This window comes from Gasterosteus aculeatus, chromosome 3 (assembly GCF_964276395.1).
Source record: "Gasterosteus aculeatus chromosome 3, fGasAcu3.hap1.1, whole genome shotgun sequence".
Classification (NCBI taxonomy): Eukaryota; Metazoa; Chordata; class Actinopteri; order Perciformes; family Gasterosteidae; genus Gasterosteus; species Gasterosteus aculeatus.
The window spans coordinates 12,794,154-12,813,527 of record NC_135690.1 but is presented as its reverse complement, the minus strand read 5'-3'; the positions used below and the strand labels follow the sequence as shown (position 1 = coordinate 12,813,527).

Sequence of the window (19,374 nt, the reverse complement as noted above, 5' to 3'; positions counted from 1 at the left end):
TTGAAACTTGCAGACCGGGGAATTTGTTTTTAAAGGAGCGGCTTCACACTGGAATCACCGGGATATCAGTGTCTGGTGTGTATCTAGCCGTAAAAATATCCGGAGGAAATCATTATTTTGTCTAACACCTGCTCTGTTAAATGAATTGCATGTATTCCAGTGGAATGAGGCTGTATTCTTCTCACAGTCTAAGCCGATTGTTTTTCCTTTGCTCAGTGACTGTCACCATAGCTGCTAGCTCCAGATTGGATTCAGGTAAAGCGTTGATGGAAGTTGGCAGATACTTTTATTAAAAAAAAGTTCCTCTTACGTTTAACAAATATTTTTCACAAAACCATCAATTTCCTGAAATGAGAGCTGCATATATATTCACACCGAGATACTTATCAAACATTTTTTTAAGATGGTCCAAACTACAAAGCGTAACCTCCCATTCATCCGTTTCCACCTTCAGTATTCCATCCGTGGCTTTATTTTTTATTACTGTGATGCATTTCTTGTGAAACTTGTTTGTAGGAAGCGTCCGTAAGATGCTTCATCCCACCAATAAAACAAAAGCACTATAGAATATGTTGTCATAATGTTATTTTTTATTACCAAAATGTAAAACAGAGATTCATGCAGATTCATAATGATCATTTTGGATATCTTAACAAAACCTTCCCAGTTGATTACTCACATTACGACAAAAATATTTTCAATTACACTGTTTCTGTGATTGTATATCTTTAAATGATCTTAAATAGCCTAAATGTACAACCTTTTGATAGCCATGCCAGGTTAAACACTCTTATTACATTTTGTAATCAGGAAATGATATCAGTTTAAAAAACATTTTTAACATTTAAAAAACAGTTTTTGTAATGTTTTTAGGAATTAAATGTTCTTTCAGGGTAAATACGGTGAAGTACTATTCATTTCTTTAAAACTTTTGTACGGTCTCTCTGATACATTTTGAAGGCTTTCCCCTCTTGAGATTTAATGTCACATTTTTCATTGTACAGCCATAACATTCCTCCATAAATATTTGACATTATTGTGGACGCTGCACAGCCAGCTAAGTAATTGTTCTTTGTTTGACTGCACCTGCACTTTGAAGAGCAAGTGCTCTTGAGACGGTCAAGGGTATTTCTTGTTCTTTGAGGCGCCGTAGCCCTGGGGCGTCCCCTGAAACAACTTCCCATCGGAGGCAGAGAAAGTCGGGACATCTGAAGCATGCAGGCCAGGTGACATCACGTTGTTCCTGTTTTCTCCTTGCAAAGTGTCACACTTGCCAACTCTCCGGCAAACTTTCCTTCAACTTCTTATTGTGGGTTCTTTAATACAAGTTACTGCTACTGGGGTGGAAAGCTTGGTTGTGGTCTGAAAGCTTACCTGTGGTTTAATTATATCCGCCCACATGAAAGGCCCTCTGTTTGCATTTATAACCCATACAGCAATATGTAGAATATTTGATAATTATTAAAAAAAACAGCAATTATTATGTTAGTGGGTAAATCAATGCAAATTGTAAAATGAGTGTCCTCTGTTAAGGTTTGCATGTGTGCTGCACACTGGGCCATATTAACAGTTGGTTTATCATCATCATCAGGGGGGAGACAGGAGTCTGTGCTGTCAATACTCAATCGAGTCATGCCTGGTGGTGCTGAGGGTGGTGGGGATCTGGACCTGATCCTGGATAATGACACAATTCAGCCTCAAATGCCGAAAAGTGGAGCTACTTTTCCTCTGGGCAGTAGGATGGGAGGGGGGGGGGTAGATAAGCATCCTCTCAGTGGCCTCCATCCCACTGAAAAGGATGACCATGGAAGCTGTGGGTGTTGCTCAGGTTGTTTGCAGACTTTAGATACAAATAGAGAGCAAATAATCCTCCTCTTATGTTCACTGTAAACGTAAACAGACAAATGCGGTCTCCAAAAGGTGTCCATCAACTTTCTCAAACAGAACAAAAATAGGCTCCTCCCCCGGCTGGAATGCAAGCACCAGTAATTGTGTTGGGTAACCCCTTACAGATGCCAGTCGGTGAGACCAATACACCATTTGTTTAAATACAGCCTGGTCAGAAGGATAAACTCAAATCAAACGGAACTGAAATGCCACCTCAGTTTCCACCGTTTGTGTGTTGTGTGCGCTGGCACCAGAAAACAAGGACAACTGGCACAATATTGACAATCCTCAAACACAGATGTTCAAACGCATGCAAAGGTATTGCTGCTTACTGGTGGCGGTCCAATGTGCAGAACCCGATAAAAAAACCAAGAATGAAAACAATGATAATCAGTCATATTGTCAAAACAAGAGGGAAGTTTTAAACAGGCTCTCACAGAAATGCATCTACTTGTGAAACAGCCCTGTTAAGAAGGTTCAATTAATTGAGTGTAAACAGCTAGGTTACATTGCAATCTGTGATCAATTAGCGCTCCCTTTCATGCCACAAAATTAATCAGCCGGCTCTGAGAGTGAGCAAAGCATCCACTTCATGCTTGATCTGCATCACGAAAGACAAATAAAGCAGAAGTGCAAATTCCTTTTGTTGAGGGAGAAGAGCGACTGCAGGGCTTCTCCGAGGTAGCACTTGTCATTGAAGGGATAGAGAGAGATAACCTGGGGGCCCGCTGATAAGTGAATCTAAAGACCTCAATAAAGCCTGAGCCAGGAGAGGAGGAAGACACACGCAGGTATTAGTCCATCCATCATCTCCTTCACCAGATCACAGAGTACAAAAATATACCACTCATCTAGTGTGCTTAGTTCACTCTATCTTTGTCATCAACAGCGTTAGATAACCAGTAGATTCTAATCCCTGGTGAGTTACTAAACCCTTCTTGCCCACCGCAGGATGGTGGCGGTGTTTGAAATCACACCAATTTGATTACTTTGGCCTTAGTTTGTAGGCCAACTAAGAGAGTGATTCTATGACAACGTTGAACCTGAAAATATGGTTAGTCATAGAATATTTGAGCAACAACCACAAAGTTTAGACCCTAAACGTGAATACTACTATATTTTAATGTTGTTGTTTGCCCTCACCCAACCCTCACCATGTTAAGAGCGATATGAAAACAATAGAATACATATTATACATATAATATATGTAGAGATAATCCATGTTTGTTTTTTTAGGTATTACTGTGCAATGGTATTGTATGCTTTTAAAATTCCACCCAAAGGCCTTCAAAGCATGACAGGAATGTTGCCGAGAATTGCAGGAGAAACATCAATAGCAAGCTGACCTTTGTCACGACCTACTCGACATTTAGCATACTATTTTAAGGTCACTGTGAGAGATCCTGGTTGTTCCTGCCCCATTTGATCTTTTATTGTTGGCTTTGATGAGGAGTATTAAAACAGGTCATTCGCTTTATGTCCCCCTTTGTCCCATCAGCAGGCGGATGATGTTGGCTCCACTAAAACTCAAGCCAGAGGTCGGCGCCGGTGAATTCATTGTGGAGCGTGAGAGACGCTGTTCCTGGAAAACATATCGATCTCGGGATGTTAAATATGCTAAACATTTGTCTGACAGAGGCGCTTTGAAAATCAGCGATGCTACCTCCCCAGAATACCTGGAGTGAATCTGTGACTGCGATAAATTACACTGGTAATAAAGGATGCAGAATAGTGGGCATTAAGGATTTAATTATGCACTTCCTTTGTCTACCAATTAACATGTCAGAAAAGCTCAAATCAAAACTCTTAATACCTTTGTTATTGATGTTTGCTTTTCTACCAAGTAGGTTTCAAATGGCTTTTCGAGCTTAGACATGTAATCTCCTCATGGAGAAGATGTGTGTGCACAGTCTCATATATATACTTGTGTGTATGAAGAAACTCCTATAGGATTAGAACTTTCGAACTTTTCTTTCTCTATAACTTTTGCTATGAACCTTTGAACAAAGTCTTGGCATTCTTATTCTTGGCATTTAATGTTGTTGTATTCGTTTTATGTTTAAATAATACGGTTTAATTGACTAATTAAGGCATATTTTTCATATTTTCCTTCTCTTTAGCTAACTTTCCATATGGTGCTCCTTCTGTGTAAAGACTTTTGCTTCTGGTGACATCTGCTGGTGTTGAGTTTGGGGGAAACTTTAGACAGTAAAGATGGGTGGTTAGGAGTAGAAAAACAAAAGTTTGGTTCCCGTAAAATCCCAACTGATTTGTGCCAAACTACCCAACCATATCAGTATAATGTCAAAGTGCATAGAACAAAAGAGCATAAAATCAGTCAATACTGGAGCACCTTTTGATTTCAGACAAGTCTTATTTTTGGGGAAAAAACAGAGTGTTTCCACCAGCCGAAAGCTCTGCAGGGAACCTTATCTGTATTTGATGTTGAACTTTATCCCGTTGATCCGAGTCCCTGCGAGTCCACAGCCGGTCATTACTCTGAAGTATGAGGGGAAACGTTCCTCGGGTTCCACCAGTGACAAATGGACTGACTGAGAACCTGTTTAATTGCCTCTATTTCCATCTGAGGCTGGATTGGCTTCAGAGTAAGGAGCCCCCAAACTGTGCGGCCTTCTGTGATTGAGAAGACATGCATTCAGAAACCAATCATACTGGAGCAATGCTGTGAGAATCCCTAGCGGGGATGTTAAGAAGTTTCCCTTTGATTCTTGGAATTAGAGTGCCGATGATGCACGTTTCAGATCTTTTGATTTTTAATTATTAACCCCCTACTGTTTACTTCCTATATGCAAGTTACTGTCAGTGTTAGTGATTAGTTGTGCACATTATGAGGTCAAACAGGCACCTTTCCCGAAAGATTAACAATGAATCCCTTATTGTCTGTAAATTGTATTATCGGTTAAAGAACAAGTTACTGGCCCAATACTCTACATCACTGTCAATCTAAACATCCTCCAAAAAGGAGTTTGATGACTTGGTGTAATGTGGGATTGTGAGTTATTCTTGCCATCGCCGTCATGGCGGATTAGGATATCTTCAGTGTTTTGATGTTCAGGTGTTCTTTGCAGGGAGCGGAATCCTCAATTCTCCATAATCTTTCCCCAACAGGGCAAAGTAAACGTGGTCAGCAATACTCTGAATTATATTCTAGGCCAACAGAGGAACACTTACTCAATTATATTAGATTTCTTAAGTCAATAGTAGTAGTGGTAGAGTGCTAGTGGAGAATAATATTCAATGACAGCCATTTAGGGTGTAGTATGCTGCTCAAGGACCGTTCAACATCTCTTTGACACAGCCGCACCAAATGAAATGGATCGTTTAAAATTGCAGATTCATCAGGGTCTGAGACGGTTTGAAACATACTTTCATTGTCAGAGCTAATGAAAGAATCAACCTAGAAGCTTTCAGCTCATTATGCATCTTTTACACTTTCTCTAATAGGCCTTTAAGATAAGGTGTCAAACACATATTAGACTTATAAACTCAATTTGGAATGCACATTTTTATGCATATACTAAAAAGCAAAGTCTAAAAAAAGCACACACACACACATTATATATATCCATCCATCCATCCATCCATTGTCTAACCACTTATCCTGCACACAGGGTCGCGGGGGGGCTGGAGTCCATCCCAGCCAACTTCGGGCGATAGACAGGGTACACCCTGGATTGGTCGCCAGCCAATCGCAGGGCTACACAGAGACACACAACCATTCACACTCACATTCACACAACTACGGACAATTTAGAGTCCCCAATTGACCTGATCCCCAGAGCATGTCTTTGGACTGTGGGAGGAAGCCGGAGAACCCGGAGAGAACCCACGCAGACACAGGGAGAACATGCAGACTCCACACAGAAAGGCCACTGGGTGGAATCGAACCAAGGACCTTCTTGCTGTGAGGCAACGGTGCTAACCACCACGCCACCGTGCCGCCCTCATTATATATATATATATATATATATATATATATATATATATAGGACGCCCTTGTCCTCCTAATTTTGGTAATATTCTTAAAATCCATTGAGATATAAATAGTAAGTATAAAGGAGCAATTAAAATTCATTTTAAGTCTGCATTTTTTGGGTGTGGAAAATTGCACCATATTTTGAATGCCAGAAATCCTCACTGATTCATCTTTTTTAGAGAGCTACCCTTGTCTCCTATTTCTTTATGTTTTTTGTGTTGCAGCTACCACACAATACAAACCAGGCACTGCTCCGACTAGCATCATTGTCATTCAACAGCACTCAGTTCAGTCATATTCTCCCCTCACATCTCCAAACCAAAGCCCCTCTCACACAGACTTAGAAAAAATCCTGCGCCCCGGGAGGGAGCAAACTGCGGAATACCAAAGCGTGCCAGGTGCTGCATTTAAAAAAGCAGGACTCTGCTTAAACAGAGATGCATTATTTAAAAGATAACTGAGAGGCATACATATAGTGAATGCATGACAAGGCACTACAATGTGTAGCCCCTAATAGGCCCCCAGTGGTCTTAGTGTGGTCTTCTTATGAAAGATCAGTCGCCTCCGTCCACCTCTCTGGCTCAGGATAACATGCTGTTTGTCTTAGTTTGTCCTTGAGCAGCTATTTCCCAGTCAAACCACGTTAATTTAGCCCAGTCAGACTGCAATGCGAAATGTTGGATGGAAATAAAAACTACTATAGCTACTGTACTGTGCATTTCTGGCCCCGAGGCTATATGGGATCTTTGATCTCTTTCTTTCAAAACGTCAAGGTCAAAACAATTATAGCTTAAATGCTCTGCTGTGTGTGTGTGCGCTTATTGAATGAAGTATTCTCCAAGATGAAACATAGATGACCTTATTGAAATCTTCAGGGCAGATTAAACGTCCATCTCAGCCTTTGCGCAGTATTCCCTGTTGGTTTCTGCAGTACCTGAAATCCGGCTATTACCACCACTGGCTCACTCTCAAAACCACATCATTGTCCTGTGAAACAGACGCTGCAAGGACAGCTACGCCAAGCTGCGAGCACATGGTCGGAGAATGAATCGCACGGAATCAGCCATGTGGCAGACAAATCTCCAACTAGCTGCCACAGAGAGAGACAACATAAACTGAATCACCGACGATTTAGGTCACAATGCATTCGGGAGTATACATTACATTTATCACATTACATTACATATTACATTACATACATTCGGGGTGTACGACAACCTACAGCGAGCCAGATGACCCATAGACACTTGGTAAAAAGATTGACATGCAATACCTGATTAGCTTTTTGTGTTGCTCGTTCACAACAAAGGTAAAAATCCAGCAGGGCTGTACTACTTTCCCTAATCAGCCAGGCTAATGCATTTAATATGGCTGTTGATGAAGTCAGTTCTGCATTTAAGGCACTCTAAGGCTCTTCAATCGCACTTTACTCAGGTCTTAAACCTCTCTAGGCTCCAGTGAGCAATCCTCACAGATTTCTAGAGTGCAGGTGTGCCACAGAGACTAACCACTCATTAAAAAGGTGCATTACCCCCTTCCTGTCCCCTTTTCTCTGCTCCTACACAACCCTGCTGTAACCATATGGACCCCATACCGACTCTCATTATACAGCATGAACTGAATTCATTCCCGCGACGACAAGGAGGGCACAAAAGTGGTTTCATGTTCAGGATGGCAGATTAACAATCACTTCTGGGGTTGGAAAAGGGCTGTTATGTTGTCTTATTAAATCATGAATGCCATAAGGGATTGATTTGGCTTGATTTGGGAAGTGTTCAATTACCTGACGCTAGAGCCGCATGCCCTAACTATGATCAGAGTATTATAGAATTAACACATAGTATTTATTGTGCATTATGTGTATTTGAATATAGATGGGACATCAAGGCACTTCTACCTCCTGTATGCTCCATTTGAAGCAGCAGTGGCTTGTTTACTCATTAAAGTCATCGATGATGTTCACTCAAAGACAAAATCCATACTTTTTTCCATAACCCATCCACAAAGCTAATCCATGGTTTTCATATTCTAAAAAACTTCCTCCCATATGTTTTTATCCATTTGATGGTGGAACATGTCCTTTCCACAGATGCAGCGGTGACGGGGATTGTTAAATATATGCATATAGCTGAAGCCTGCCGTCACAGAGTCCTTTATGTTAGAGAAGAGGAGGTGGTCGGATGGATTCTTTCCTTCGAAAATCTGCCGTGGAAAACATCACACACGGTTCGGTTCCAGCTGGGGTTAGTCAGAAATCTGTCTGTAGCTTGCTGTGAGGCTCAAGAGGGCAGTTCCAGGGAAAGTAAAGTTAAAGCTGGTTAGGTTTTTTTGTGATCTTTAAACCAATTTTGCACTTGATTTCCAATATTGTGCAGAATGTCATCATGCAACTTTTCTAGCAACTCTCTGTGTGGGCTCTCCGTCCGCTTGGCACGCCGTTGTTCTGCACAATCTCTTCATGTATTTTATCAAAACCTCAATGAAAATACAAACTTTGTCCACCCCTGGCGTACAAAACTGCAGATAATTTATTCTGTAAAAAGTCATAGAGCCCATCTGCTCGTGCAAACATGTAGTTAAAAGGTGAAGGCAAATTCAAAGTTTCCCCCGATTTGATATGTATTCCTCTGCACTGTGTAACACAGTATCCTCAAATTCATTACCGTGTTTAACTATGTAATGAAACAGATCCTTGAGAGCTTCATTGTGCAAAACAGTGCATTCTAATTTTGGCAAAAGTTCCACGCGCTTAATGTCACTATTTCAGCAATAAGCTGCATTTGTTTTGGGGAGAAAAGAAGGCAACCAAAGTTTTTTTCTCAAATTTTTGCTACACCTTGAGATAAAACCCAATTGAGGGCATGTGCATCACAGTGCATGAAGAGATACCTCTGGGATATTTTGATTTGCTATGCAAGAAAATGCAAGTGTGAACTTTCTGTAAGAATATTGCCTTGGTAGGTGATACATCATTATTACATTTGTCAGATCTGTGACCAAATCAGAAGTTAATAAATATTTTAAATTGAATTATATTTTTACATGTAACTGAGCTGGCTGTGTAAGGCTAACGTGTCGCTAGTACAACCTAGTAATTAACTGTTAAATAGCAGTCAGGCTACTATTACCATGAATGTTTTTACTCTTTTAACTTTTAACCACCTCATATTTGGTCAAATTATCTCATTTTGATTTTAGTCACATACTTTTTACTCTTTGTGTGCTTTCACTAGAAGCATCAACCTAGGGGGATGGGGAATGTGTTTAGCTTACAGCATAGCCGCGGTCTTACATGCACGGTTATGGCAAAAGATCTTTCATGATACTGTAATACTAAAATATCATATTTATTTTGAATATATGTAGATACTCTAGAAAATTGACTATGAGTGCCTGCAACTTTTTTTTTCTTCGAGTTATTGTTCATACATTTGCAATTGTATACGTGTTGAGACTTTACCTTTCACTCACCTCACAGTGGTCTTAAGAACATAAGATCCCTTTAATTCGTTAAATACTCTGAAGTTACATGTCCTGCAAGCACTCTCCATCTGCTGACACAACAAAGGGAACAACCGCATAATTAGATGACTCGTGATGGAACAAAATTAAGCAGGAGGAAAGGGGAGGGATGTCTTAAGCTTACTCTAAAAGACAGCGGACAGCGTGCAGCTCATCCGGAAATTGGGGTGTCAGCTTGCTGTCAGGGTGCATTGACCTAACAGCGTTAGGAGGCCGGGCAGCTGTCGGTGACATGTCAATCTTGTTCTCAGCCAATCAATCTTTTGCGGAACAGGAAGCGACTCACAGAGAGAAGGGAGGTGAAATACTTATTCCCTAACATGTATTAAGAAAAAAAAAAGATGAATTTGAAAATCCCAAACTTAATTTACTTTTAAAACACCATCGGAAGAACGCCCGTTTAAGCTCCTGCCCATTTTGTTCATCATAATCATCAACATTCACACAAATTCGGAACACTTTTAGCCATACTCTCAACCTCTGAAATGAAAATGTGATTCTTTTCTCAGTCGGTACTCACGCTCTAAACCCAACCCACTCTCGCTGTCTCTGAAGGTCAAGCGGAGAAAGTGAGTGCTTGTGCAGAGGAGGAGAACTGCTGCACGTGTTCAGTGCTGCCTCTGTCTGGGTGACCATGAAGCCGCCCATCTCCCCCATTGCTCCCGCTCCCCTTAGTATGGTCATGGCAGCTTTCTGGGGCGCAGCGGCTTGGCCCCCCCAGGGAGAGGAGACAATGAAGGAGGGAATGGGTTGGGTATTAATAAAATAACACTCGTTTCACCTTGAAGAGGCCATTTGCCTGTTGTTGTTTTCCTCTCCGCATTTAAATTCTAGAAAAATGCATTAATGTCTCTGGGAAACATTTTTGCAGCCTGTAGTTTGGTCATTGTTTGGGGGTTATGCATCGTGAGTGACAAGTGACAAGAACTTATAATGAACTACATTTGCAGGGAAGTATTATAATTGAATTTTAATGCCAGGCATACAGGGAACAAATTACTGTCCTACAGCACACGGCATTTGTAACACAAATGGTAACCAACTAAAGGAGAAGTTGCATCTGAGCCTGAGATTATGAAAGCAAAAGTTCAACATTTTTTTTGCTTTTTTTTGCCATCCATAGCTGGATGTATGTAACCAATTTCATATTTTCAAATTGAAATTTTTTTTATTTCCAAAATAGAAAACGTTCTCATGATCTGCCCGCAGCAGAATTACACAAAACTGCAATTAATTTTGGCCAAAACAAGCTATATACACTTCATTTATAACAGACATTTGTGGCATTACAACATATGTCATATTATTATTTTGCTAACTACAGTGAAAATATTTTTTTGTAATAAAAAAAAGGCGTCACATTTTTCAAATAATTAAACTTTCAGGTTGACTGTTAAATATCGACATAGGGAATATAAGAACCGATCAAATGGTTTTAACAGAAAACCGCTAGATTTTATAAATTAAACTGTAGCAGAACACGGGGCTGCCTGGGTCACACGACGGATTTTGACATAGTCCGTCTAAACCAAGCCATGCAACTTTAATGTTATGAGTTGCCCAGGGCTGCCATGTATAATTAAAGTGTTTTTGTGCCCCCCCCCCCCTTCCCTCTCCCCCAACTGCATTCACCCGCAATGCTTGGTAGACAGATGAGGAATTCGGTGGGAAAAGCGTTTCTGAACCGCCCACATATAATATATAAAATCCCTAATGAAATAAGAAACTACACTTAAATGTAGTCAAACATTTACATCTACACTCCGTCGTCTGCAGCAGTGCACCGTGTACTCACGATTATAAACAAATCCACTGTGTGTGGAAGTCTCCACGAAGTTTCTAGAAGTCCACTCCCCTTAAAGAAGTCCCATCCCATACAAATATCAGGGCAGCAGTCGTGACCTTGATGTTTCTGCCACTCTGCAAAACCCAGTGATGATGGGGCCATTCCAATACATCAATTATGAGAAGCGTTTGTTGAGGTAATGTGCAACACGCAAGGCAACGGGCGGGGGCGGACGGGTCCCGCTGCACTATTCATGTCACCATCTGCTCCCTTTCAGAAAGTCTTGCTCCACAGGCCTGCCGGCCCTGGAACCGGGTCGCGGGCTGCGTCCCTGGTCCAATTCTTCCGGCAGTGCTTGTAGCCGCGGCACAAACATGTGATTTCGACCAGCCACCTCCGGTGCCATCCCTCTTTTGGTCGCTGCTTTTCTCCCGTGTGCAATACCAACAACCGGGCAGAGCATTTGGAATTTGCTGGAACGCTGAGAGAGTTTAAGGGAGCAAACACTTGCAGCAGGGGACTTCCATTGCAATAACAGGGATCGATAAAGAAAGCGCAACACCTCAAAGAGGTCATCGAATAAGATTTCATGCCGACGCATGAAATATAAATGTGGCTGAAATAGACAGGATTTCCAAAGACCAAATGTGCTTTGAGTTTCCAATCCGTTCGATCCGTACTAAACCCCGTATCTGGGGCACTTCAATTTGGCACCAACTAAAAAAAAGCTGTTCACCCAATGCCCGTCTTTGCCCAATTTGTCTTTGAGGTGATTAAGGCGTGGCAATGGTCTAAGTGAAAGCCTTGGTTTGCACTCCTCTAAGTGTGTTTGTAAAGTAAATCCCTGCTCTGATTAGATGTAATATCCACAGTGAATATCTGTGAGAGGGGACCGTGTATCCTGGTGGAGGCATCTGATCAGTATGCAAATTGAGCAGCTCACTTTGCTCATTACATTAAATGAGCCGCGACTGAATGAGTTTGTCTCAATTATCAATTGCAAAGTTGTGCCGGCGCTCGTTTCATTGTGGTATTTTAGTTCCATATTAGTGTCTGGGTATGAGATCCAGGGCTTGTCACACTCTCTCATTCAGAAGGCCTGGGGCACAGACTACACACACACACACACGCCGGAGACTAAATGTTGGCCACCCTGTGGGGTGTCAGCTAGAAAAGATGACTAAGGCAGGAAATGATATCATTAAAGACTAAAGCAGAGAAATGTATGAGGACACAAAAGGCCAAACTTCACATTGCTCTGTGTGCTGCTGTATAATCTATTAGTGGGGGGTATGAATAAGCTCACTGCAAGGACAGCAAAGGTGTTGGAAAAGGGTAACTGTGACACAGACCGATTTACTAACATATCAAGAAAATGCTATGCTATCTTCTTCTTCATTTCATAGGATTAAATTGAAATGTAACGAAAAACATCCTTTGAATGATTCTGTTAAATGTGCCTAAACCTAAGTCTTAGCTGTATTTAATGGTATGTGATTGTAAACGTCTCCTCTCTCGAGGTTGCTCACTACAATGTACTGTATATAATGCATTTGATGCTCCAGTTTCTTTGAGTCCATGATTCACAGGGGATTATTAATTCAATTCAATTCAATTCAATTTATCTTCATATACAAATATTTATGCCATTGACCTTCATGGCTCTTTTTTCAAAAATAAAAGCCAATAGAGGTACGAAAGTATCCTAAATACAATACAAATAATATGAACAGGCTAAATTAATGCTAACTTGCTATACCACAATATGTATAATATTCAGTCAAGATGCAAACAAGTGTGTGAACAGGCCTACTTTTATTCTCACAAGTTGCCAAGATGTTGCCATTTTGAAAGGGCCAGTACTCGTGGAAATATGGAGAGACAGCTCCACGGTGAGGAAGCTTAACAGGACTCGCCTGTGACCAGAAAATGGATTAGGATTCCTGTGGAGAGCTTGGGATCAATACCTCTCTGCACTTTGTAAGAATGATTCTTTGAGGAACAGGATGTTAATATCATTCAGAAGAAACAATGGGCTGCTTACATTAGTGGTCTGCATCAGCTAGGAGCAAACACTTACACCCCAACAGTATGGAGTTTTGTATGTTTTAAGTTTGTACAAGCAACACGGTCATACATCATTCATCTATTTTACACAGTAAATGATATTTATTATTTATCCTCATTTTGTCAAATTAAACATCGATCATGAATTCTTTTTGCATCTTTACTAATGTTGCATTGAATTCCAACCAGTTAGGAAATAAATATTACTGAGAATAAAATGTGTCATTGACTTTTTTTCTTATCTCTTTCAAAAAACCTTTTGTTTTGTTGTTTTTGTGTCAATACTGCGCCCATGTGGTATGAAGTGGAACATTACCCAGGTGCCACAACGTCCAGTTTATGATAACTGCAATCACTGAAAATGACAGCACCAATCAGACAACCATCCCAAGAAAATGTAACTGTTAATGAAGGTGTTAAAATACATTTTGTAATTGATTACAGCGTTTATTAAAGCCTATTTAACAATGTTGAAATCTCCTGTTCCTTGTATTTATCACAGCGCCCTGCATGAAAACCTACCGTGTTTTTCAAAGAAGGCAGCTAAATAGATAGTAAAAACTTGGTTGCTCAGTATTTAAGTTGATGACTGTCTTTCTCCTTGGGTGATGTGACAGGCAGGTCTGGTGCACCATATGAAATATGAAACAGGAAGGGGACACCGTTGACAGCCATGTCACAAAGCATCAGTGAGGATGACGGGACCCAAGACCCTGGTCTGCTACACTGACATCTCTGCGGCTAATCGGAAGATACAGGTCCTCACAGCTGCCGGACCGGAAAGATGGAGAGAAGGTCAATAATTTAACAGTCGCAACATGTTGAGCCCAGTCCGACGTTAGGGTCTCCCTCCCTCCTTCCCTTGCACACTCTCTCTCTCACACTGACATTCACGCTCGCACATCTTCGCAGGCGAAGATTCATCACCTCGCGTGCAGTGCTGTTAAATTAAAGAGCTGCTCACAACTTCAGAAGAAGCCTCTGAGACAGAAGGGAGGGGATTGCAGGTGTGCCGGGTTCCTAGGAGTATTTCTATTACTACTTTCTATCACCCGGACACAGGGTGAAGGCGATGGTAGGTAGACGAATGGAGAGAGAAGGAAGGGAGGATTGAGAGTTTGCTCGTTTTCCCCTGAGCCCAAACGCTGCCTTAATGACGAATGTCGTCGTTGCAGCCTCATCTGACCAGATCTGACTAACGGATGGAGAGCATAGGGGTGATCCCTGTGTGCTCATATATATGTGCACTGTAATTGGGAAAATAGACAGAGTGTTGGTGTTTTGCCGATGGCCGATACAATTGTTGCGCAAGAGGCCGTTTTGATTTTCTCAAACTGAATTTGTGTGGATGTCAGCTGCTGAATTTTGTTATTTTCCCACGCAGGAGGCAGCGTGTTATGATTTCCACATACAAAACTCGCTCATGTGCATACCCTCAAGAGAGAAGTAAATGACCCAAACTTTTCCCCAGAAGTGAAACTGCAGTCATTTCAAGGAGAAACTTCAATGTGGTGATATCAAAGAGTAAAAGGATTTGTTAACAAATGCAACATTGCATATTTTTCATTAACAAGACTGATCTAAACCCACTACATGCCTGGACTATCTATGTTTATTGTGCTTTATTGTGACCACATTGTTATAGAAATAGTTAGCAGTAGCGATATTAAGTGTTCATCTCCTAATAACTTCAGTGGTTCAAGTAATATTTCTTAAATTGTACTGGAGTAGAATATTATATGACATGCTAAAGATGTGTCTTCATCAAATGATTTTATTCTACAGCTGCTGTAGCTGGATTGCATCCTATTGAAATGGGGTGCAACACATGATACTTTACTTTGGTTTGCAGTAGTGTTTATTGATGGTAAAAGTGGAACATGAACTATGCATTTGCTCCCACTTGGAAACTGACATTTACAATTGTTCTTTGATTTGATTGAGTGCTCTGAAGTTATCCCACGTCACTCTCTCTCTCTTCCTTCTATCATAACATGCGTCAAACTGTGTACACACCTTACAAATATAGGATAGAAAAAACATATTTAACACACATGTACAGAAAAGAACAGTGGCAACTACAATGCAATCCATCTATAAGTTTGACGTGATTTTAAAATCAATGACAAAATATAGGATTCATCTGATGATATGATTTATTTTTTGTTGTATATTTCCTTTACAACTTAGAGTCAGCGTGAATAGCAACAAAAGGGTCCTCGTCTCTGTTGCTGATTTTGAAGTGGGCGCGTCCATCACCACCAACCTGGATCTGCTTCCCGGTGCAGCTGCTTCCCTTCTTCTCACCAGAAATGACATCACAGTAGGTGCCTCCTGGCATGCCAGTGTTAAGGGTCGCGTCCAGGTTCCTGAAGGTGAACACAAGGTAAGTATTATAAATATATATATATATATAGATAGATAGAAATATAGAAGTGGGTTGTTTTATGGGATGGGAGAAACCAAACATAAAAACATATTTTAAATGTTCTAACACTGGTCGGAAGTTTCACCTGTGTGAATGTTCACCTGTATGCTTCAAATTGGTTAGCCGTTTGTAGGTTGAACAAGCAATGCAATTGCAATTCTAAAGCCATTTAAAGATCAATAATCCAATAAACTATGGTAGTACTCAGAAAATAATTGTTACCAGTCATCATTGTTGAAGACGATGAAACCACGGTTACCACGTCCAAAGGCAACCTGGTTGCTCTGGTTGTCCCACCAGTTGGAATGAGGCTGTCCGTTGACCACGTTACGGAAAATAACCATGTTCCTAAAGGAGTGAGATGGAAAAAATCCAAACATAGCGTTCAACATAGATCGTTTTCACATCCACATGACCAAGCAGACATGTCTTGTGTTCTGAGTGTGAGATCAATAGTTCCCGGTCTCTGGCTTTCTGAGGACTCACTTGATCTGACGCCATCTGTGCTCACACACCCATCCATCTCCACAAGTCTGGTCAGCGTTGATGGGAACAGACTTGGTGGATCCATCACTATGGCTGGGGGGGCCCATCCAGTCATTTTGATCCTACAAAATAAAGATGGATTAATGAGTTTAAGAAAAAGATTGTCAGAAAATATTAGGTTTAATCCTTATTCCTGGTAAAAGAGAAACTACCTTTCCGTTGACAAAGTGGCGGTCCCAGCGGAAGCTAGACATCACCCTGGTTACTCCGTAAGGGTGGGCCAGCATGTAGCTGACAGCCATCTTGTGGAGCTTGGGGTCCCAGAAGGTAACAATGGATGCACCGCCAGCACCATGGCCTCTCTGGTTGTCGTGGTTGTCAACGAAGACCAGAGCATTGCCGTTGGACATGAAACCCCATCCCTCTCCCCAGTTCCTGCACACAAGAATACAATTTTACTAATGAGGAGCTGACGTTTAAGACACCCAAGTTTGGTAAATACATCTCATGTATTTAAATAAAAAAATCAGAGATGTAGCAATTCTAAAAAATGAAATGAGTTTTGTCCTTAAAAACAACTAACATAACAACTTTTAAAATGTGTTGTCAGCTCATGGTTGAATAAATATTATGAATACATGAATTTGATATGTTAGTCAGGCAAAGCAACAGAATCACACGTACTTGGTGTAAGACAGCTTCTCGCCATTCCACTTTCTGAAAATAGTTCCCAGTTTGGCACCATATTTGAACTCAGTCACCCTTCCCAGATGGACGTACTCTTTAGCCGAGATGGACTCACCTCCCAAATCAATAACCTATAATCAAAACGTTATCTACATTATCCAGTCAGTTTAGGGTGTAAGTGTTTAAGATCGACTTCACCATACCAGTGATTTGTGGATTGCGAAAATGCCTTTATGCTATTTTACCTCTATAAATTCACGGTCAAATACTAATGTATTCTTGAATATTAACGTTTTTCCTAGTATGCGTGTGTTTGTGTTTGTCATATTGAATTCTCACCACAACTATCATTTACGTAGGTGAGCTGAAGCAACTCCACATGACGATGAATGCATTAACGAATCTTCACGGTAAAATGGAACATGATGGTTTTGATGGTCTATCTAACTAACCTCCTGGAAGATGAAGGGTCTGGAGCCACTAGGGAACCACTTAGTGTTGAGGTTGTGCATACGACCGTAGACGGCAGACAGGTCACCGGGCCACATGTGCTTGCAGGCATCCACTCTGAATCCAGCGACTCCCATGTCAATCAGCTTATTCAAAAGGTCGGCCGCCTTGCCCCTGACATAATCTTTCTCCAAGGCGAGGTCCAACAGACCCACCAGGCGACAGTCACGCACCTGCGGCAGAGAATAAGCAGTTATTTTTTTCTGGTTTTAAAACAGCTGGAAGTCAAACAACTGGTCAATATGGAATCTTTTGACTTAATTTTGTTATTGTATGGGATAAAAAAGTTCTGTGAAATGCCGCGAGCTACCAGAGAAGCTTCCACGTTGTTTACTGAATGGCATTCATCACCTGATTGGCATCACCGTAGTTCTGAATTTCCCCATTGCTAGTTTTGCATTTGTAGTCATTGAAGTCGGACTGGGAATACGGGATACTGGGGAAGTCCTTCCTGGTAGCGCTGAACCAGCTTCCACATGAAGAGTGGGTTCCCTCTCCACCGCCGGAGCCGCACATGTGGTTGATGACAATGTCCACATAGATATTGACCTGCAGGGGATGAATGTGGGATTGAAGCCGCAACAAAACGTATCAACACCTCCTTTCTATCTCTTAACTGTCACTTCCTCGATGCATTGAGGTCATTCTCAGCAACAAAAAAAAAATCTCAATATCCTTCACTAAATCACTTTTTACCCCAACGTTGTTGCATCTGGTGACCATGTCTCTCAGCTCACTCTCGCTGCCTGATCTGGAGCACAGATTGTAGCCGACTGGTTGGTATCTTTGCCACCACGGTCTCCAGGGACTATCCAGCACGATGTGCTCAGTTGGAGGAGAGATCTGAGCAACATAGAGTAAACACATTACAGTAAAGTTGCTTTTACCACAGAAAAAGAGCCTCTTCACCAACTTCCTACAGTACTAGTCATAGGACAATATAACATAATAAGTTATGATATGTATATATCATGAAAAAAAGTTGTTATTGTTGAAATAAGTCATATTTAGAGGTACAAACAATCAAACAGATGTTCTATTCAATTAAGATGGACTCCCCTGTTATCTGTTGCTTTTACTTCCCTGTTTTATTTGATGTCATTCAGTAAGTGATAACAGGATTGTCGGCTATTACAGCTTCATGTTTTAGTGTTTATAACAAAATGAATAATGAATAGACTGTATTTATCCTTTTTTGAATGGCATGTTTTCCTCCCCCAAACACCCACCTGTACACCTCGTGCATCTTCAGCATGAACATTGACTATGGTCATTTTATTTCAAAATTAAAACCAAAGCCAATCTCCTCCTTCTCTCCCACCCTGTGTTGAGTCATACGTACCTGAACTCCACCAAAGCCATTGGGACCCAAAAAGCGCTCACACTCTGCAGCGATGTCCGCCCAGCGCCATCCAAACAGGTGAACGATGCTAGTCCTGCCGTGCTTGGTATTCGGGTTGTGCTGGGCGAGGCCGAGGCCAAACAGAGCCAACAGGATGAACAACTTCATGTTTCCCCTTGGTGAGAGAAAAAACACACTGACCTGCTGCCTCACTGATCGTATTTAAATTGTCTTTGTCTCTATACTGGACCAATGAGTGAGTGGCAAATGAGTGGGGAGGTTACCCAGGTGCTTCTTTCTCACGGCTTTCTGCAACGTCTCACAGGGTGAAAAATAAGTAACATGAGGGTTGCATAATCAGAAAGTGTCCTAAACGTTGTCATATATCTAATGCTTATCTAACATTGGTGTTAGCTGTTGCACTGACTGTATCCTCTGTGAAGGTTTAAAACAGCAATACAGCAAAAACAGCCTATTAATGACTTTAAACATCACAGGATTGTTTTTTCACAAGCACTGATTGCATTATGAAGACATTTTAAAATATTTTAACCACTCAGATCAGCACAAGTTGGAGGTGTCGTTCTTCAGTGTATTTTTGATCTCAGTTCCAACTGTTCCAAAATGTACCTCAGTTACAAAACTTGTCTGTACACAAATCT

General features: G+C 41.2%; 1 protein-coding gene across 1 annotated transcript; it reads right to left on the bottom strand.

Moving 5' to 3' along the window:
* Positions 1-15,397: 15,397 nt before the first annotated feature.
* Positions 15,398-18,915, bottom strand: LOC120816474 (alpha-amylase). The gene is made up of 9 exons (XM_040172089.2): positions 18,713-18,915; positions 18,067-18,213; positions 17,722-17,919; positions 17,313-17,543; positions 16,858-16,991; positions 16,386-16,608; positions 16,174-16,295; positions 15,910-16,035; positions 15,398-15,628 (listed from the first exon to the last, which is right to left on the bottom strand). The coding sequence occupies exons 1-9, from the start codon at positions 18,878-18,880 to the stop codon at positions 15,439-15,441; spliced, it is 1,539 nt and encodes a 512-aa protein (XP_040028023.2). The 5' UTR covers positions 18,881-18,915; the 3' UTR covers positions 15,398-15,438.
* Positions 18,916-19,374: the final 459 nt, after the last annotated feature.